This window comes from Eptatretus burgeri, chromosome 8 (assembly GCF_056783735.1).
Source record: "Eptatretus burgeri isolate ZD-2024b chromosome 8, Ebu_testis_v1, whole genome shotgun sequence".
NCBI classification, from domain to species: domain Eukaryota; kingdom Metazoa; phylum Chordata; class Myxini; order Myxiniformes; family Myxinidae; genus Eptatretus; species Eptatretus burgeri.
Window position 1 is genome coordinate 69,408,882 of NC_140968.1, and position 22,725 is coordinate 69,431,606.

Genomic DNA, 22,725 nt, shown 5'->3' on the forward strand with positions numbered 1-22,725 from the left:
ACACCGCTGTCCTTATTCCCTGCAGGGCTGAAAGTGACCCGTTTGGACCTTTATGGAGAGAAGTACAAACCTTTCAAAGGTGTAAAATATGTCAGCAAAGCCGGCCGTTTCCACGTCCGCATTTAAACGAACGACCAATGCACTACTTCAACTCGACTCTGGTAGTTTGAGTCTCTTTAATTGGCAATGGCATAAGTGACCAAATGTGAACCAAATGCCAAACACGCGATAAACCTCTTCATTTGTGTTTAAAATGAACCGAATCAGGATTATTCACACTTTATTAAAAATAAATCCACAATTATACATCATCATGACAGCCTGTACACAAACTCATTAGCCTTGATGTTATTTGGTAAATTGATGCACAGACATTAATGAGAAAGTTTGTTGTTGTTGTTGTTGCTGCTGCTGTTGTGAAAACCTCTGGTACAATAGTTTTCCACCTTTAAAGTAATGACAATGTCCCTTGCATAAACATCATAAACACAATGGTTGTTCCTTTTTGTTTTTGTGCAGTATTTATCTTAAAAAGTAAACAATGCCCGGAATTATGGAATTGCAAAAGATTACAGGTCCACCTTGCGTCCGAGCCCCAGGGGTATCGCACGCAGTTCCGATCGCATGCACAAGTACTCGGCAAGTACCGCAGCGATCGTCACAGCGATGAGCTGGACCAGCCACCATGAGAGAGTGCTTGGCAGATGACCGTTGTACCCCCAGCATGCCAGCAGATGGAATCCGTGTGCCGTTAAAGCAAAATCTAAACACTGCCGCCCCCGTCGCACAAACATCCATAAACCCACTGCACTGTGGAAGGTGAAGGGTTGAAAATGAAAAGCAATGGATTTAACGAGATTTGTGAGGTTCGAATTGGATGTAAACCTGAACTGTGCTTTACATATGGTTACTCCAATTGATCGACATACTATCTGTGCAATCATTTAATTACAGCCACAGGTTCCAACCTAAAACGACCCCTTAAGTATTTAAGGATTTCGAAAAATTTATTGAAGAAAAGAGTAAGGATTGTTTGAAGAGTTGAAGAAACAAAGCTGTTTTGAATATTTACACAAACGAGTGCAGTGCATATATATATATATATATATATATATATATATATATATATATATATATATATATATATATATATATATATATATATATTTGTTCGTTTATTTTTACTGAGTGATTTTACATCAGATGCAGTGTCATATCACAAAGTCAATGGATTATATGAGAACTAGTCTATAACTTGCATTCTCCTTGCTCTGTAACCAAATTTAGCTTGCAGGAGGGCCGAACTCTCTGTGCTTCTCGACTCAGCTACAGACAGTCACCCTGGTGTTTCGGATGTAAGGTGATGTATTAGTGTGTACACCCCACATCAGAGGGAGGTTAAGACAGGAGCCGTCCATCAGCACCAGCTGAATCGATACGGACAATGTCTGCGTATCAATTCGCAACCGTGGTGAATTAGCCTGACAAGATCGCAGACTTGCTCTGCTGTGCAGTCCCTGGCCAATGATGACATACAGGTTCTCATTTAAGGGAGATTTGTTACAATAAAATGGGGTGGGTAAGAAGAAGAAATGGTGCCTCAAGTGACAAAACAAAACCATCAAATGAAGACTAAAATATATATATATACCCACATGTCCTCGCAATGACTATAAAACTTAATTATTTAAAGCCATAATAACGCATTCATGTGGGGGAACATGAGACTCACTGAGACAGAAGTAACAGACAACAGAATGTAACCTGTCCTCTGTGGCAATGATTGCCACAGTGGGGGGGGCCAAATACCCCCTTGAGTATTTATAAAAAATTATTTCAGAAAAAAGTAAGGATTGTTTGAAGAGTTAAAAACACAAAGCCGATTTGAATATTTCTGCAAACAAATGTATATGCAAGTATGTATATATATCACTCAAACTCTCATCTTGTATGTATGTTCCCAAAATACAGCCAAAACGGTACACGATAGCGCAAACATTTTAGGGCCACGTTACTCACTATTCGCCGGCGGTGTGCAGTATCAAGTTTCGTTTAAATCGGGCAACGAAAAAATGTATTAAAAAATAAATTCCCGATTCAGTCAAGTACTCTTCGGAAGAATTTGATCAATGCAAACAACCTCAGTGGTATTGTTCGCTGGAGCTATCTTTTTTTTTTCCTTGAAATGATTTTTTCATTAACGGATTCACGGGTCTAGTGTATGTATGTATGTGTGTGTATATATATATATATATATATATATATATATATATATATATATATATATATATATATATATATATATATATATATATATATTTGGTTTTTGTATATATGAGATATCCTTTTTTGTGGGGTTTTCCAGGTGTGTGTGTGTGTGTGTGTGTGTGTGTGTGTGTGTGTGTGTGTGTGTGTGTGTGTGTGTGTGTGTGTGTGTGTGTGTGTGTCCAACGCGAGGCTCCACAGCACGAACCAGCGAACCGATTTCGATGAAACTTTGCCAACAGTTGCCATATGGTCTGGGAATGTGCGCGTTTGAATTTCGTTGCCGAGCAACCACCCGTTGCTGTGCAGCGGCCGAAAAACCGCGTACAGTATTTTCAATACTTGTCCTTCAGTTTTGAATGTAGAGAAACGAGACTTCGGAATTAAACACTTCGAGATATTTAGAAAATTTCACTCGAGCCGATTTTTGATTGATGTTTTATTTTTCAAATGGTAGTCCTTCAAAAATCGGGTGTCTTTGCCGTCATTTAAGGTGCGAATACAGTGTTTGTAAGGAACTACACCGTCGTTCCAAATTCGATCTCTCCTCGATCCAAACGTTATTGACCAAAGTGAAAAGGATCCAAAAATAAATGGAATCACCGGCATTTCTGTCTTTGTGGATTTCTAATAATATAATATGTTTATTTATTTTCCGAAAACGATTCCATGACCCACACACCACCTTCAATTATTTATTTATTGACCGAAAACAATTCCACGACCCATACACCACCTTGAATTATTTATTTACGGAAAACGATTCCACGATCCACACACTACCTCCAATTATTAATTTATTTATTTACCGAAAACGATTCCACGATCCACACACCTCCAATTATTTATTTATTTACCGAAAACGATTCCACGATCCACACAACACCTCCAATTATTTATTTATTTACCGAAAACAATTCCACGATCCACACCACCTTCAATTATTTACTGAAAACGATTACACGATCCACACACCACCTCCAATTATTTATTTATTTATTTACCGAAAACAATTCCACGATCCACACCACCTTCAATTATTTCTTTACTGAAAATGATTCCACGACCCACACACCACCTCCAATTATTTATTTATTGACTGAAAACAATTCCACGACCCACACACCACCTCCAATTATTTATTTATTGACTGAAAACAATTCCACGACCCACACAATACCTCCAATTATTTATTTACCGAAAACAATTCCACGATCCACACCACCTTCAATTATTTATTTTCCGAAAACAATTCCACGATCCACACACCACCTTCAATTATTTATTTACTGAAAACAATTCCACGATCCACACACCACCTCCAAATATTTATTTATTCACCGAAAACGATTCCACGACCCACACTCCACCTCCAATTATTTATTTATTTACCCAAAACGATTCCACGACCCACACTCCACCTCCAATTATTGATTTATTTTCCGTAAACGATTCCACGATGCACACCACCTCCAATTATTTATTTACCGAAAACGATTCCATGACCCACACACCACCTCCAATTATTTAAAGTGGGTGTGGCTTATGAAAAATATTGTGTGGCTCAGGAGGTGTGGTCAAACAAGAGCATTGAGAGAAGTTTATCGGGTTGTGTGTGTGTGTGTGTGTGTGTGTGTGTGTGTGTGTGTGTGTGTGTGTGTGTGTGTGTGTGTGTGTGTGTGTGTGTGCTTGGCGCCTTAGAGGGTTTGAGATTTATATATTCATTGGAATTATCTGTTTTCCCCACGCCCGATCCCACACCATCCTGTCGAATCGCCCCGGATCCCTCTTCTTGCCGAGTCTTGTTATTTCTGGTTAGAGGAATAAATGTTATCAACTCAGTGAAAAGCGACTCGTGCCACCTTCCTCGTCCCGTTTGCGGTAGAGCGATTAGAACCGCCATCTTTGGGTTATAAAAATAAACCGCCCCCATCGTTTCAGCTCATTCTACGTTAGCGGGACTGTTCAAGTCCCGTGAACGTCACATTGGTGTCTGGGTGTTGGATGTTCGAACCCCTCTAAATTATATACTGAACAAAAATATAAACGCACCAACCTAAATATCTAAGTCAAGATTGCCATTATGAGAAAAGGGTCAAATCGATGATATGTTTGAGCAATGGTTCCTTTGTTTTGCTCAAGACAGATGTTCCCATTGAAATTGACCACTCTGAGTGTGTGGACTCACACGTTGAGTAATCCTTCCCATGAGCACCATGGGGCTTGACAGAGTGATGGTCAGTGAGCGTGACCAGGACACAAACACTCCCTATAGCTTGCCCTATAAAAGGCGTCCCTAAAATGTGGACTGGTGCCAAATGTCAACATGCCACAGATGTCACAAATCTTGAGGGAGTGCACCATTGGCATGCTGAATGCTGGGACGTCAGTACGGGCCGTTGCAGCACACTTCAATGTCCACCACTTCACCATTAGCCGCCTGAGAACGTGCCTCAGAGAGACTGGAAGCACCGTGAACCGCCCACATGCCCGGCGACCACGTGTGACCACCGCCGGTCAGGATCGTCACATGAGGCTGCAACATCTCCGGGATTGACTCCGACCGGCCACGAGGACTGCCGATGAGACTGTCGGGCTGCATAACAGGCGCATTTCAGCCCAGACGGTGCGTAACCGCTTGAGGGAGGCCAACCTCCGAGCCCGCCAACCACACCGGGGACTCGACCTCACTGCAGTCCGGCGTCAGACCCGACTGAACTGGGCCAATGTTCACTTGCGCTGGACCCTCGCACGATGGAGGAGAGTGCTGTTCACCGATGAGTCGCGGTTCCAGCTGTATCGGGCTAATTGGCAGACTCCGCGTCTGGCGTCGGGCTGGGGAGCACTACACTGACGCCAATGTCCTTCGTCGGGTGTCACACGGTGGTGCCAGTGTTATGGTGTGGGCAGGCATATGCCATGGAGAGCGCACTCGGCTTCATTTCATTGAAGGCAACTTGAACGGGCAGCGGTACAGGGACGAGATACTCAGACCCATCGTCGTGCCGTTTGTGCGCCTTCACCATGTGACGTTTCAGCACGACAATGCTCGCCCCCATGTTGCCAGGATCTGCATGGACTTCCTCGGTGAGGAGGACATTGATGTCCTCGACTGGCCTCCATATTCTCCCGACATGTCGCCCATCGAGCACCTTTGGGACGTTCTTGATCGACGCGTACAACAACGTTACGCAGTCCCAGAGAACGTCCGCCAGCTCCGTGTGGCTCTCCAGGAGGAATGGGAAAACATCCCTCAGGCCACCATCTATAATCTGGTGATGTCCATGCGCCGGAGATGCACCGCTCTGCGCGACGCCAACGGTGGACACACCCGCTACTGACTGTGTGAACTCTGACAGTGACACCTCGGTTGTGTCAGCTGTTGTAGCGCAAAGACTGTCGCCAGAATTCTCAAGGAACTCTTTGAAATTTAATGCTCAATTGTCATGGATTCTATAACCAAATTGTTGTGAAGATTTAGTATTAATGAGTTCGAGGTAAAATAGTAACAATCGCTTGGTGCGTTTATATTTTTGCGCTTGATGCGTTTATATTTTTGCGCTTGGTGCGTTTATATTTTTGCGCTTGGTGCGTTTATATTTTTGTTCAGTATATTTGGTATCGGGAGAATATACCAAGATTAAAATCTCGCCACGAATTGGAATATAAAATTACTGCAGGAAAGCGCGCGAAAATTTTGGCGGGAGTTTTCAAATTTAAATTTGATTGGCGGCAAACGGGACTTCTGCACCATGGCGGATGTGCAGATGTTTGAGGAGGAAGGCCACGTGTCTGGCAGCGAGTCGGGGGAAGAAGGGAGAGACGGGGGTAGGGTTGGAACCTCCCCCATTCCGAGCGTGGACCGTGCTTCATCGCCCGTAACGGAGCCGGCAGCGCCGGAAACCGGCACGATGACGATCTGGACAATGTTGGAACGTTTAATGAGTGTAATTACAGCACAGGGGGCAAAAATGACGGCACAGGGGGCACAAATGGCAGAAATGACAGATCAATTGGGGGTAATGGGGGAACAGTTGGGTGCACGGATTGATTTAATGAGGGATGAATTGGGGGAAAAGATGGAGAAAATGAAAACAAATGCAGGAGTGTGTGGATGTTCAATTGGGGGAAATACAAAGTAAATTCGAGGATAGATTGGAGGAAACAAAGGTAGAAATTACATTGGAGGGGTAAAATACACGGAAAAAATTGGGAGATAAATTTGATGCAACGAACATTCGGGTTGATAAAGTGGATGAAAGCCTGGAACGTCATCGTGCCTGTGTGGATGCTCGAATGCAGCTGCAAGTAGAAGAGTGGGGAGAGCTGAGGAAGCAAGGGATGAATTTGGCGGAGGAGGTAAAAGGATTGGAGGCTCGTTTGGACGAACAAGATAAAATTATGAGCCAAGATGAAGTCTTGGATAAAGGCCTGGTAGAGTCGTCTTTTGTATGTAGAGTGTCTGGGTTGGTTGAGGAGCAGCTACAAACTCGCGACGGAGCCTTGGAGGAGGTTGTGCGGGCCCAGAAGATCCTGCGGGAAGAGGTGAATCGGTCCATTCAACGTTTGGAACAGGAGGCAAAATTGACCCATGAGACCCTCATCACAAAACATCTTTGGCCACAGTGGGCTCCGAAATTGGATACGCAGCCACAAGGGTGTTTGATCCCTGGGCTGGATTCGGACAAGGGAGAAACTGAGAAGCGGGCCACCGTAAAAGTGATCCCCCTGGTAAATTTTGACGGGTCAGGGAGCGTTGAAGCTTTTCTGACGCAATTTGAGTGCATTTCCCGACTAAACGGGTGGAATGAGCGGGAACGTACAGGGAATTTGGTGGCAACGTTGCGGGGACCAGCCGCAGATGTGTTAAACGTGATCGCGGAGGGGATGTTGACCAGCTCCCACATTTGCGAGGCGTTGAGCCGTCGGTTTGGGTTCGTGGCAAACTGTGATCTGGTGCGGGCCCAGCTCCAGCACCGCAGATTAAAGCCGGGTGAGACAGTGCAGGAGCTGGCACAGGACATTTACCAATCAGTCAGGATCGCGTATCGGGACCTTACACTGGAGGCATGGGACAGACTGGCACTAGAGAATTTTTTAGCTGCTCTTCCTGACCCTGAGGTCCGAGCGCTAGTGGAGCTACAGGATCCACCCACCGTACACAGAGCGGCCGAGTGCGCGGCCAGGCTGGCCTCGTGGAGTCGGCCGGGTCGGGTTCCAGAGGCCATCGGTGACGATCCGACAGGCGGAGATCCAGGATCAGGGAGGGGGGCTGGGAGAAATTGGCATTACCCAAATGCTTCAGAGGATGAATCCTTCTGCTGAACCGCCAGGTCTATCCGAGGTGCCCTTACATAGGTCGAGTCCGGAAATCACTGTCGGGGGTCGGGGAGACTAGATTGGGCTGAGCATATAGGGCCATGCTCGGCTGCTGAGATAGTGGCGAAGTGCCTCCTTTGGTAAACAAAAAAAAAAAAAGAAGTGTGGGAAAATTGGCATGTGTTTGTAAGTTCTGCTGGGTTTTATAGTGACAATAGGGACAGTGGGAAATTGGTCACAAAGTGGGCACAAGTGGCTGTCCAATGACTGGTGCGTGGATCGGGTGAGGAAAAGTGCTGTGTGAGTTGTTTCAAGTTAAGAAGTGAAATGTATGGTGCACACATTGATTTGTTTTATTGGACATGGTGTGGTAACAGGGTAGGTCATGGTCGGTGAAGTGTTAGAAATGCAGGTGTCACATGTAAGGCCGATGGGGTGGGGGAGTCATGTGGGTTTTGTGCGTGGGGATGATGTGCTTGTCCACAGGGATTGCTGAAGCTCACGGTGAGCGGGAATTGCGAACCCCTTCAAGGAGATTCACCCCTGGTGGCTCACGGTGACAGTGTCTGGAGGCAACTGGGAGAGGGTCTGGTTGGGCGACCAAGGCGGGTAGGACCTTGGCGACCCAGGAAGGCCAGAGGAGCCAGTAAGACCCCTTCCAGTGTGTTGTACGGGATGAGAGCTGATGGCTACCAGGGGGGTGGGAATCAAAGGGAGTGGGGCGGAGAAACGTCCGGGTTGGACTAAAGCTTACCTGTGGGCATGTTTGCACCTGAGATGCCCCCATTATCTTGTGGTAACCCACCCCACGGCCATGACGGGATTCAGCCTGCATCATTAAAATGGGGACCATGATCTAGAAATGTGATGATGACCATGGTGTGAGTGTTGTGAAGATGTGCGAGTCCCACTCGATCCCGCACAACTTGACATGTGCAGCAAGGGCATGATGTCCGCATAATTTTGGGGCAAGCAAATTTGAAAATTGGCTCCCCAGGTAACGCTGGGTCTATTAGCATCCACTGGGGGAGGCAGTCAAGTGTAAATATCCTGTGAATAGTGTCCTTAAGGCTTAGAGTAGGAATGTAAAGTATGTGTTGTGTTTTTGTGGAACCTTTTGTTTCCCCTCCCCAGATCACTGGAAGAGTGTTGGGCAAGAGCGATGATCCAGAGGATGGAGTGCAACTTCGCTCAGTGCTCTCATGTGATAAAATTAAAAAAAAAAAAATGAACGATTGTTTAGGCGAGGATAAGGCCATAAGGGGGTAGTACATTAAGCAGGATAGGTAAGTTAGCTGCGACTCGCTGCCCATTGCCCCTCCTACTTTATTTCGTTATGTTAATTCGGTGTGAGTCAGTTAGTGTTAAGGCTGGTACGGTAGCGCCTGTGATATACCTTGCAGGAGCTGCGGTACCAGAGGAGGGGGCAGTGTTACGTTTGAGGGGGGGGTATGCATTCAAAGGGTAATTAGGATGTTTAATTAGGTATGCCATGCTGTTCGAGTGTACCAGGATCTCGATGTAATAAGTCGCAATTCAGTGGTGATAAGTTGTCTAGTAAATGTCCATTTCTTCAAGGGGGAAATGATAATTGTCACGTAATTAGATAGGGACACGGGATAGGGTAAGTGTGTCTGCGTAAACCCCTTTTAGTATTCTCTGGAGGCTTGCCGTGACGTCACAGGACAGTGCTGCGGATGGCTCCGCCCCGTGATCACGATTGGCGGAAGGCGACGGCGGTGGGCCAATAAAACGGCTCGATTGGAAGTGACGAGGACGGGAGGATAAAAAGGTTCTGTTCGGGGTCGAAAAGGAAGAGGAAGAAGATCGGGACAGAAAGACCGTTTTTTGGGGTGGAGGTTGTTGTGCTGGGAGCGTGCTTGTTGTTGCGCTGATTCGGCCCTGGTTTCATCGTGTCTTGTAGCCTTCCTGAGCCTCGTGCCTCACCTTGGTTGGCTCTGGGGTTCTGCTGGCTCTGAGTACGGGGTCGAACGGCGGGCGGACCTGCCTCCCTCTCTTGCTCGCAATTTGGCGCCAGAACTGGTTCCCTGGTGGCTGTGAGCGGACTTGGGCCAAGACCAGGAGGTCGACAGCACCACGGTTTCTCCTGCCCCCTGATGAGAGCAAGGTCAGCTCGTCCAACGCCAATCCAGGGACTGTTGCGTCCACACCACGGTCCAGCCTGACCACCAGGAATAGCTACGTTTTGTGTGTGTGTGTGTGTGTGTGTGTGTGTGTGTGTGTGTGTGTGTGTGTGTGTGTGTGTGTGTGTGTGTGTGTGTGTGTACCTGGCGCCTTAGAGGGTTTGAGACTTGTTTATTCATTGGAATTGTCTGTGTTTTCCCCACGCCCGATCCCACACCATCCCGTCGAATCGCCCCGGATCCCTCTTCTTGCCGAGTCTTGTTATTTCTGGTTAGAGGAATAAATGTTATCAACTCAGTGAAAAGCGACTCGTGCCACCTTCCTCGTCCTGTTTGCGGTAGAGCGATTAGAACCGCCATCTTTGGGTTATAAAAATAAACCGCCTCCATCATTTCGGCTCATTCTACGTTAGCGGGACTGTTCAAGTCCCGTGAACGTCACAGTATTTTCATGCCCTATGAATTTGTCTAGGCAACATTTTCCTACCTCCAACCACAAAAAAGTTATCACAAAATATAAACTTCAATCATGAATCCCCAAAAAAATGTGTCCTTCAAATTTCCTCAAATTCATCTCAGAGGTACCTTATGATGTCAAGAAGCTTCCACATAAGTTTTGTGATGGGCACTCCAATAGTTTCTGAGATATGAGCAATAATGTACATGTATGTATGGCATAGAGGTTCGAAAATCAGCATTTGTAATGTATTATACAATCATTCTAACCTAGCCATGACAGGGAACACAGGGAACGACCATCAATTGCTTTGAAGTATCATATACTTTCATTTTCAACTGGGCCTGAGGGGAAGAAACAAGTGCTGCTGTTGCTGCATTTTTTTTTTTTTTTTTTTTTTTATACCTTGGTCGAGGCTCGTATGAGCGCTAACACACAACTCACAGCAAGGAGGCATGAGACAAGAGGGGCGGGAGTGGAAGGGACAAAACAGTGGGGAACAGACACATTAGGTGAACTGTGGAAGGGAGAGGGATGGGGATGGGACGGGGAACATGGCGAAGAGAAGATGGACATTTCAGGGACATTTCAGGAAGGAAAGCAGGAGAAATGAAGGAAGTGGGCTTGGGTGGATTATCGGGGGTAGAAAAGATCGAGGATTTGGATGAGGGAAGATAAGAGGTGGTGGTGAACAGCTGTTTTGAAAGCCTGGAGGGAAGAATGGGAAAGAAGAGTGAGGAAGTTTATTCCAAAGGCGGGAAAAAAGAGGAATGAAAGAGTGAAGATGAGCAGTGATTCGTGATTTTGGTAGTTTTACCAGAAGGGGGTTGTTGGCGGACCTTGAGCGCCCTGTGGAAATGTGGTGGGGACAAATCGCAGAGAGAGCAGGGGGGCAAGGCTGGAGAGGAGTCTGTAGAAGACAGAAAGACCACCGACCAACCTGCGGTGATTGAGTGAGAAGCCCAAAGACTCAGCTTCATTGCGGGAGTTGACGATGATCTGAAATGCCCTGGTTTCGACAGCGTGAAGCCGAGAAAGGTGGGAGGCAGGAGCACCAGCCCAGAGGGGAGAGCAGTACTCCATCAGGCTACGGACAAAAGCTTTGTAAGTGGTCAGGAGCTCAAGAGGGCCGAGGAAGGACTTAGCACGACGGAGGATTCCCAGTCAGCGACTAGCTTTTGAGGTGAGGTTGGAAATGTGACTTTCCCAGGAAAGGTTATGGCAGATAGTGAGACCCAGAAGCTTGAAAGAAAAGACTTCTTCATTGAAGAGGAAATTGAAAGCCTAAGTCAGGTTAGTGAACACTGTGTACTTGAACTCACTTATTGATTGTATAATACATTACAAATGCTGATTTTCGAACCTATATGCCATACGTACATGTACATTATTGCTCATATCTCAGAAACTATTGGAGTGCCCATCACAAAAATTTATGTGGAAGCTTCTTGACATCATAAGGTACCTCTGGGATGAATTTGAGAAAATTTGAAGGATACATTTTTTTGGGGATTCACGATTGAAGTTTATATTTTGTGATAACTTTTTTGTGGTTGGAGGTAGGAAAATGTTGCCCAGACAAATTCATTGGGCATGAAAATACCTTTAAAATGACACCAAAACCAGCTCTCGAGGTGTTATACTTTGAGATATTGCCATTTGAATTCGCGACGTCGTGCTAATTAGTCCAAAGTTCGTTAGTCTGTATCTCACTAATTTAGAGGCTGTGAGCAAAAATATTTGAGTTCTTGCCGTTTTTCATGGGTCCCAATTGGTTCCCAAAGTTTGACAAAAATCTGAGAGATGACGGCAGATTCTTTGATGATTTGACATGGAATGACCCATTTCCATTTTTCAAATCTGGCAACACTGTATGAAGGTTGCCGGCCCGCACACAGCAACATGGTTTCCCATGTCATTGAAGTGCGACACAGCACTGCACAAAACCTCCGTCACACTTCAATGCCGACACGTCTTGAACTGGCAAAGCATGTGTGGCTGTAAGCTTCATAATGTCAATGATCTCAGCGGCTGGGCATGAGACTCGGTGGCTCAGGAAAAAACCAAAGCAATGTGCTTTGGTAACTTCGATGTGAAGACAAGTAATTGAAAGCCTAGGAACCTATCGATCGACGACGCAACGTTGAATCGATGCAAATCGTGGTATCCCTGTACAAGTATATATAAAGCTTCAAGTTGAAAGTATGAATTGTGAGGTTGCATTTCTGGGTTGACAAACTAGATGGATTTATCTGAGGTGGACCCACAACCAAGGTTGTTGCCATCATTTGGAGAGGTTCTGGGGAGAAAGGGTGAATTTCACCTTTGTGAAGAAGAGCCCGGCTGATGATCGAGGCAGTTGGAAAAAAAATAAATCGGTCACTCTCTCACAAATTTCCAAAGTTCTTACTTTAGATACACAACTATTTCAAGGTTTGCGATCAAAATAAGATACGCATCCATTCCTTCGGCCTTTGCATTATGCAACCATTTCGCGAAACCACGTTTCGCTCTGTCACATTTGCTCTTCACTCTGTGTGTGTCTATCGATTAAAAACAAAAATGCAACCCCAGTGTAAACACCATGCATGTTCAGTTAAAAGGGCTGCTGGACAATGACAAAACAATCAATCTTTAAAAAAAAAACATAAAAGAAAGAGAACACAGGCCAGTGGAGGAATTTAACAAGGACAGCAGGCTGGCAACAACCATATATGTATTCACCAAATGAACAACAGGTAATTTGTAGCAACGTAGGTTGTTTACCAGGAAAGAGCATTGAATGTGAAGGCGAACATTGGAACCCGTCCACGAGTACTGGAGAACTCGAGTAGCTGCAAATGTAGAAAGCAGTTTTGCATTAAAAAGCTGTACCATACTCTCCACGGAGCGTTGGTGCTGCCAAAGCAGTTTCTTGACAAGGGTTGCAATGGATGGTTTGCCATTGCCTTCCTCGCCTTTTTGGTCCATGCTCTATAGTCCATCCTTTCAAATGCTGAGCGTCACGCAAGGAAACAGTCGTGCATTAAACAAGCCCCAAAACCTCTCATTACTAACATTCACCCAACCGTATGTCAATCAGTACCCAAAAATTCCCATTAGCAGTTACAGGTCATGTCAAACCTAGCCCGAACCAAAGCATTGTCCCCGACCATTCAAGCAATGATTTTGGCTTCAAGGACACCTCCACCTGTGCTGTACAAATGTAGGTTTCACCACAAATTTAACCCAAGCTTGATGATTAAGTGAAGAATAAACAGCATATTTGTGGCATTGTCTTGTTTGAGGGTGAAGGTGAGGGGTGGTCTGCAGGTTCAGGTCTTGTGGCATAAACCACCCCCCTTCCTCGTCTCCCCCACCACCCCCCTTCCTCGCATCCCCCACCCCCCCTTTCCTCGCGTCCCCCACCACCCCGACACCCCCCTTCCTCGCCTCCCCCACCACCCCCTTCCTCACCTCCCACCACCCCAACACCCCCTTCCTCGCCTCCCCCACCACCACTCCCCTTCCTCGCCTCCCCCACCACCACCCCCCTTCCTCGCCTCCCCCACCACCACCCCCTTCCTCGCCTCCCCCACCACCACCCCCTTCCTCGCCTCCCCCACCACCACCCCCTTCCTCGCCTCCCCCACCACCACCCCCCTTCCTCGCCTCCCCCACCCCCACCCCCTTCCTCGCCTCCCCCACCACCACCCCCTTCCTCGCCTCCCCCACCACCACCCCCTTCCTCGCCTCCCCACCACCACCCCCCCTTCCTCGCCTCCCCCACCACCACCCCCTTCCTCGCCTCCCCCACCACCACGCCCCCCGCCCTTCCTCGGCTCCCCCTCCACCAACCCCACCCCCCTTCCTCGCCTCCCCCACCACCACCCCACCCCTTCCTCGCCTCCCCCACCACCACCCCACCCCTTCCTCGCCTCCCCCACCACCACCCCCTTCCTCGCCTCCCCCACCACCACCACCACCCCCCTTCCTCGCCTCCCCCACCTTCCTCGCCTCCCCTTCGCTCCTCTGTCCCACTGTCGTGCATGTTTTCAGACAGCTTGGGAAAAGGCATTTGGTAATTGGATACAGTACGATACCTCGTATCTGAAGACCTGTTGAAGCGATCGTGGCGCATTCAGCAGCGCATCAAGCATGGCGAGCCACAAGCCCACGCCTGAATAAAAGATGCTTTGGACAAGAGCCATCTGGGACACGATAAGCACAGGGTCCCAAATGGTACTTCGGAACCGGCCCGCCATGATGTTTCTTTTTGATACACACCGCCACATTCTTATTAAAACTTTTTTACAAGTGAAGACATCAGGTATCTCAGCCTATCAAATAGTTTAAATTCAGTAACCATGCTTACATCATCACCAAAAACAGGTATATAAACAACGCTCAAACAAAAACATAGGATATTGATGCAAACTACACCAACATGGCCACCACGCACTGCTCCAAACATGCGAGTATCATGTATATCGCCATGACAAATAAGAAATAAACCTATTATAAAATCGATTTGACAGATGTAAAACACCTCGCCGATGTCCCTGTAGCTGCAATATCTCACCGGCAATTGAATCGATAACACAGATTGGATAAATACGGCATTGATGTCGCGCAGCCATGATGGCGAAATGGGCTCTTTTATTGAGGTGTTTTTTGTTTGTTTCACGCCGTGCTTCGATTCTGACGCACCATCCTCTGTGACTGAGCGTCGGTGCTGCTGAAGCGGGTTATTGGCGAGGGTTATCCTGCGTGGTTTGTCATTGCCTTCCCAGCAGTAGTTCGGGCGGGAATATGGAATTTGATCAGGGTGCCGGCGATAGCTCACCTACTCTTCACAGACACCGTGGGGGCATATAGCGTCCACCGACACACCGACAGACGGGAAACCAAATTTAACGTCTGTCTCTCTGTCTGGTGGAAGGTACACACATTGATAAACCACCCTGCCTGTAAACACCAGAATGGCAGTTTATAGCCGGGCCGACATTATAACCCAAGACTCGACAGCTCACAGAGCCGATCAGTGATAACGAACAAATGACTGCAATGTAGGTCACGTAGGTCACTTCCGGTCGAGAGAGGAAAGCTGCCGTGATGCCGTTTTCAGATGAGCCAATCGGCATTTGGCTGTCGGTGGTCACTTCCGGTGGAGGAAAGCTGCCGTGATGCCGTTTTCAGATGAGCCAATCGGCATTTGGCTGTCGGTGGTCACTTCCGGTCGAGGAAAGCTGCCGTGATGCCGTTTTCAAATGAGCCAATCGGCATTTGGCTGTCTGTGATTCATGAAACCCGCATTTGCGTTGGCAGTTTCAAACCGTAAACAAGAAGAAGAAGAAGAAGAGTGCGCCGTAATATTTACCACAGATTTGATTCCCATCCGCTGCAACCGAGACCCGAAACAACACCTTTAGGCGTCAGCGTGGAACAAGAGACGTCAGAGATGTTCGGATTCCCAGTCAATCCTTTATTGAACTGCAACCCCTGCCGGGAAACCCCGTCAGACCAAAGCCAAAGCGGATTCACATATTACGAAATCAAAGGCCAAATGATACCGCTGCACACAACCACCACCACCGCCAACAACTACTACTAAAACAACAGCATGCCTGTTCTTTAAGTACAAATTACGATGGTCGTCGCAGTATAGTTCGTGACAGGTTTCCCCTCATTTTGTGAAGGTTTGTTCGGTTGCTCTCTTTCCTTGATTGCGCGTGTTTTCCCGCAGGATCGATCCCGCGGGACCCGAAAAGACCATTGGCTTCGACTGAGGAGAAGAAGAAGAAGAAGAAGAAGAGTTGGAAGGCCGAAGAAGAAGAAGAGTACGAAGGAAGTCGAAGAAGAAGAAGAAGAAGAAGAGGAAATAGGGCGAAGCGAATGAAACAGTTTTGTTATTTGCACCATGGCGATTCTCTTGTTCTCAGTGCTGACAGGTATTGAAGCGCGTTTGATTTGGTTCCTTGCTGCGGTATAATGTGAATTTTTTTTAAATTGCCGTGCAACGATCATTCCGCAATTAATGGAGTCAAAAGTGATATTTATTTTACCTCATCGAGCCCTCCTCTCCTTCCCTCATTTGTTTTCGATATTCACGGTTATTTCTGCCGTCCTTATCCCTTCTTCCTTCCTTCCTTCCTCACGTTTATTTACTGCTGCTCGGTTTGAGAACAGCAACCCTACCTTAATCCCCAGTGTTGTGTTGTTGCTTCTCCACAGTGGGTGCAATATTTGCAGAAACAGAATGTCAGCCCATGGAGCTCGATGAAACGTAAGTGTGGTGACATACAATATGTCACGTAGCATAGCATCACCATGAGTGTGTGTTTGGGACAAGACGAGGCCAACAACCATTTGCTTTGACTGTTTTAATGGTGAACAAAAGGTGGAGGCTGCACGATAGTTGTTGTCTGGGTCGGGCAGTTCATGTACCCCTCTCTCTCTCCCAGTCATTCATGAGCTTGCTGGGGATTTTATCTGCAATCGTAAAGCTGAAGACTAATTCTCTGCGGACTACTTCACTTTGCAGTTCGAACTCGGGATCCAAAATCCTGAAATCGCTGCGAGTGTAGTAGATAGTAGAAAAATTGTCCAAATTATGATATAAGTATCAAATTTGGTATTTCTGTTATGCAGGGCTTTCTGATCAAATTTGCCCGATTGGACATTTGAAAATCCAAATTTTGAAAAATTTGATAGAAAAATAAAATTTCAAAAAAATTTGAAGTCACAGCTGGCTGAAATTCTTGAAGCGCAAGTGAACATCCCAGACAAAGAACCAAGGGGAGATGCAGTCATCATTGATGGCTCAGCACTTATCAATGCCCTACCTCCATGCACTTCAAAGATATTTGATGACTATGCTAAAGAAGACATCATTCCAAAAGTGGAATCCTATGGTGCCAGGTACGAGAGGGTGGACGTAGTGTTTGATGTGTACAAGAAGTCGTCTGAAGTCTGAGGCAAGGTCGGAAAGGGGGCAAGGAATCAGAAGAAGAGTGACAGGAACCAGTAAGACCCTAAGTAACTGGAGAAGCTTTATTTGAGATGACAGCAACAAGACTGAGCTGTTTCACTTCCTTGCGGAAAAGATGTATGAAGCACAGACGACAAGCACAGTCATTGTCACAAAATGAGAAGATGCCATTAGCAACACAAGGAAGTCACTGGATGCTGTCTCCATGTTGTCATGAAGAAGCTGACACTCGAATATTTGTACACGCCAGGGATGCAACGACATATGGTAGCAAGTCCATTATCATTAAGGCTAATGACACACACGTACTAGTCATAGCAATATCTGTACTGCCATCCTTACAGGAACTAGGTCTTGAGAACATGTGGATTGCCTTTGGCCAAGGAGCCAAGGTGTGATGGATTCCAGTCCATGATGTAGTTTCTGCAATAGGGCCTGAGAAAGCTCGAGGGATCCCATACTTCCATGCGTTCACTGGATGTGCCGTCGTGTCTGCCTTCCGCAGTAAAGGGAAGAAAACTGCATGGCAGACTTGAAACGTCTTTGATGATGTTTCTGAAACATTCACCAATCTCAGCCAGCATCCAACATTGATTCGTGATCTTGACTTTTTAGAAGTTTTTTTTTCTTTCAAAATTTGGATTTTCAAATGGCCAATCAGGCAGATTTGATTAGAATCCCCTGTAGAACAAATGTGCCAAATTTGATGCTTGTATCATCATTTGCACGATTCCTCTCAAAAATTGCTGTTGTCTGCCCCACTATGCTGCTTAATTGAGCCGGATTCGTACCCACGACATTGCGGTACCAATCTGGGAGCGTGGTCCACCAGAAGATTCGGAGATACATCCATTGCAGACAGAAAGAAGAAAAGCTAGAATATAACGTAAACCACAATGGGGGGAATGGGAACTTGGCATTTGCCAACTTGGCGCAACTCCTCAGAGTGCCACCGATGACCCCCGACAAGCAGCCAAAACACCGGGTCCCATTTGCGAATACAGTACTAAAATCATGTCGCTCATGGATTATTTCAACCAGCATTTGTCCAACAATGACTAACTCGTCACAAAAAGACAATGAAGGGATGGAGGAACCCCTCCAAGGGTGAGACCGAAGTCTGTGCAGCAACACCGAGCAGCCGGAATGTGGGCCAAAAGGAATTAAGACTGCACCTTCTCTGGTGAGGAAGAAGACTATCTCAACATCACTGTGAGACGGCGCTGCACAGAAGCAACTAGTAGAGCACGTTACCTCCGCCACGTAATACCTGATCCAAGAGAACATATCTGGCCCAATACATTTTTGAAATATCTTGCTATATAATCGTTTTTAACCCGATCTCTCAATGGTGAAGAATCGCTTTAAGAATTAAATAATTCTCGTATCCAGATCCAGATTTGAACATTCACCAAAATTGAATCAATTAGTCGTGGTCACACACCCAACCTGTCCACCAAGTTTCGTCCGAATCTGTCCACAAGTTTTTTGAGATATCGTGTTATATTTTGGTTTAGCCCTTTCTCTCAATGGTGAAGATTCACTTAAAATTATTGGAACCGGATTCAGATCTTCCTTGTCACACACCCAACTTGTCCACCAAGTTTTGTCCAAATCCGTCCACAACTTTTTGAGATATCCTGCAGACAGACAGACAAAAAAACAGACAGAGAGGGGTGAAAACATAACCTCCTTCTCCTTTGGCAGCGGAGGTAAAATATGAAGTTGACTCCCACCCCAAAAACTAAGCTCCAGGCAACCTGAATAGGTGAAATGGAGGATTGAGGTAAAGGAGAACGTCCTCCATTCAAAAGCATATTCTGTGCATGAGGTATGAGGGACATGGAGAAAAGGAAAACGTTTCCAGGACAAACTGAAAACTTTTAAAAAGCGAGATTCTCAAAATATCACCTCGGTGGCACAGTCGGTCACAGTCTGAATCCATCTAGTCATCGATGTTCCAGACAATGGGAGGCTGTCTGGGGTTCATTGATGAGAGCAAAAATGACAAGTTGGTTCTCAAAACATGATATAAGAACAAAAAATGGGATACATTGGGCACTGAGAGGAAACCATTCCACCAGCTTTTGGCTTGATGTCATTATGTACTATATTTGCATTCATATTCGTTTGGTGGTCTTCTTATTCTGTATGCATCACAAAATATTTTCAGAGAACTTTGAACTCAAACATATTTCTTTGAAAAATCGTGTTTCCTGTGATCCTATACATAACACACCATGTTTTCTTTAATTACATTATCGTACCGAGCACTAATAACATATAAATTATTGTGGGTATTCTCCTTGCAGATGGACAACATTAGAATATATATCAATGACTATCTGAACTGCTTTTCTGAATGTCCCATACGTAACGTGCACAAATTCTTGGACTTGGCCAAATATGCTTTCAGGGAGACAATAGTGAGGACATTATAAATGTAGAGTGAAAGGGTTTGATCTCTCATACAGTATACCAGATATGTTTGTTGGGATTTGCTAGATATCCCTTATTGTCGGGGTGTGTGTGTGTGTGTGTGTGTGTGTGTGTGTGTGTGTGTGTATGTGTGCGGTGTGTGTGTCTGTGTGTGTGTGTGTGTGTGTGTGTGTGTGTGTGTGTGCGTGTGTGTGTGTGTGTGTGTGTGTGTGTATGTGTGCGGTGTGTGTGTCTGTCTGTCTGCAACGCGAGGCAACACAGCACAAACCAGCAAACCGATTTCAATTAAACTTGGCGAACAGGTGCCATATGGGCTGGGAGTGTGCGCGTTTGAGTTTCGTTGCTAAGCAACCACCCGTTGCTATGCAGCGGCCGAAAAACCGCGTTCACTATTTTCAATACTTGTCCTACAGTTTTGAATGTGGAGAAACGAGACTTCGGAATTAAACACTTCGAGATATTTAGAAAATTTTACTCAAGCCGATTTTTGATTGAGGTTTTATTTTTCAAATGGTAGTCCTTCAAAAATAGGGTGTCTATTTACCATCATTTTTTATGAGGAGTGCCAGTTGGCAAAATACGCAATTGGAAAAATCTTGCCAGGCAGAGGAACAATTGTGTGTGAACCAATATGTGTTGGCAATGAATCTTCGTCGTGGACCGGTCAGAATAGTACAACCGCCAAACATGGAAAAGTCCTCTAGAAAACGATTTCTTGTCCATTTTTTGTTAATAGCAGGCATCCATGCTGGATCAATCAGTCATAGGGTGGGGAAGAAAATATACATGGATGCCACCCTCGATTTTGACCTTAAAGGTCATTTTCAAGGTCAAATAGGTCAAATTTTGTGTTTTTTTTACATTGTGCATGAATTGACATCAACTTTGCCTCCTCCATTTATATTTTCAAAAACATGCATTTATCCTGTTTAATTAACAAGTGAATTTTAAGTTTTACACATATGTGTATGGCATTCTGAAACACAAAACTGTGATTTTCTCGAAATGTGTTTATTTTGCATGTTAAAGTAATTTGCACACCAGTAGGGTGAATATACTGATTCTGGCTCACTTTTCCCCATGTAAATGAATGGGGGATTTTCAGCGATTCATTTTTTTTTCCTAAAAAGTAAACCCCCTTTTTATCCCAAGGTATATTTATTTATCTCCCCTTTTAACCTTGGGACACTTTTTTCAAATCACCAATGCAATAAGATAAAGATTTGTTCAAGTGGTAAAGTAGTAATGTGATTTGTTAAAGGTGATTCCAAAGAAATATCTGAAACATCTAAGCCTCGGGGCACTCTTTTTCAAATAACCAATGCATATTGTTTAGCTCACTCATTGAACCTATAAAGATTTGTTCATTCTCAAATTCCTTCAATAGTTTAAATTTCTTTGCAGATTAATCCTCATCTAAAATATTTAAAAATAAAACATTTGAATATTTATATTTTTTTAAGATACCCCTTTTGTGCCATTACGAAATGATAAACTTCTCTTAATGCTCTTGTTTGACCACCTCCTGAGCCACATATCATTTTGAGATTATAGTAAATTGTTTTTTCATTGTTCAATTGATAACCATCAAAGTTTTCAGTCCATTCAAGGATATTTATTATTTTCTTTACATCCTCTAACTTATTAGTTTTTAAATTGATTCGCTTATTTGTTTTATTTACCTTTGATTTAGTTATTTTTTCAATAAGACTTATTTGATATTTTTCACATTCATAATGTTTTCCATTTTTATACCAAGACTGAGATTTTCTCCACTCTTTAGTTTGATTAATACTTGGTTTGACCATTTATATATTGTGAAAAAACATGGCGGTAGCCCTAAAAAAAACCCTAACCCATCTTCCCATCGTTAAAACACAATCTATTTTATGCACTCTATCATACAATATCCATATGGAACACAATCTATTTCATTATCTAAAATAAATCTCTTATCATCAAAGGCTCCGAATGCCTTTTTATTTAATTCTTCACGATATATGTTATGTTTATAACTTCTTATTGTATTCATTTTCCGATATTCTTCTTTCTTATTCATCAAACAATTGTAATAATTTATAAATTTTTTGATTTCTTTATTATATATTTCTTTATTCCCTTTAACCTCTTATCAATCTGATCACCATACTTATAAGCATATGCCTTTGCTCTCAATCCAATAAACTCACTCATTACTTTTCCACCCAACTCATCCTTAAACGTACCAATAACCTTTTCATTCTTTTTGGAAAATAACTCACTCTTCTTACTAAAATTACTTGTATCATATACTCCAATATTTTTCTTCATATCTTTAGAAACATCATCAGTTTTTATATCTAGGATAAAACTATCAGTGTCCATATACAACAATGAAACATTTTCACCATACTCTTTCTTGAAGCCATTATACAAATAATCATACATCAATATCTTTGATAAATCAAGAACTGCTGTTCCAATATAAATTGGTTTATCCATTACAATACTTTCCTTTTCCATATGAATAGCAGAAAAGTTCTCTGAAAAACCTCTTCTCTCTTAAAACTTGGTTTATTTCTCAATCTCGAAGCTTCTTTCCAAGATGTTGCAAATCTAATGTTTTGCCCGTTTCTAACATTCTCCATTGTCTTTCCAAAGACAGCATTATTCATCAATTTGTAGAAATCCCCTTCAAATTTTACTTTTGTATTTGTTCTCATATCTGTATTGAATTTAATATACTTTTTCATCCAAGCACTTTGTTTAAATTTTAAAACTCTATGAATTTTAGCTACTCTCAATCCTTCTCTCAAAAACTGTTTTAAGCTTCTCTGATGCAAAACATCCCTCTTTATCATCGAATGTTGTTAATAACTTTTCTGTTGATTTGCCTTTAATATTAAAACTTTTATGATAATCACTTAACCATTCTTTCTTTGGGGTTTCTTTCTCACATGCAAAAGGAAGGTCTTTATGCTTATTATGAAGATCACTTGGGTACCTCAAATCAACTTCAAAATAATAACCTTCTTCTTCCTCATTCAATTCCTCTTGAGAATAAATAATATTCATCAAAGCCTTTTCATAATCCTTTTCTTCCACCCACTCAAATTTACCATAAGGCAGAGAGTGAGACATTGCCCATCCAT

The 22,725-nt window shown here is 44.4% G+C and overlaps 3 protein-coding genes across 3 annotated transcripts in view; 2 read left to right on the plus strand and 1 right to left on the minus strand.

Annotated features, from left to right (window-relative positions):
• Positions 1-492, plus strand: part of LOC147021978 (AP-3 complex subunit mu-2-like) — a 43,489-nt gene extending 42,997 nt beyond the window's left edge. Inside the window, exon 9 of the mRNA XM_085892473.1 lies at positions 26-492. Within this exon, the coding sequence (XP_085748599.1) occupies positions 26-126 (101 nt within the window). The 3' untranslated portion in view covers positions 127-492. The remainder of the gene's footprint in view (positions 1-25) is intronic.
• On the minus strand, positions 264-14,489 carry SYS1 (SYS1 golgi trafficking protein). Its single transcript, XM_085892474.1, has 3 exons — positions 14,268-14,489; positions 12,952-13,019; positions 264-810 (listed from the first exon to the last, which is right to left on the minus strand). The coding sequence occupies exons 1-3, from the start codon at positions 14,457-14,459 to the stop codon at positions 570-572; spliced, it is 501 nt and encodes a 166-aa protein (XP_085748600.1). The 5' UTR covers positions 14,460-14,489; the 3' UTR covers positions 264-569.
• Positions 14,490-15,360: 871 nt separating this feature from the next.
• Positions 15,361-22,725, plus strand: part of LOC147021980 (protein disulfide-isomerase TMX3-like) — a 101,145-nt gene continuing 93,780 nt past the window's right edge. The window contains exons 1-2 of the mRNA XM_085892471.1: positions 15,361-16,115; positions 16,399-16,450. Coding sequence (XP_085748597.1) covers positions 16,085-16,115; positions 16,399-16,450 — 83 coding nt within the window. The 5' untranslated portion in view covers positions 15,361-16,084. The remainder of the gene's footprint in view (positions 16,116-16,398; positions 16,451-22,725) is intronic.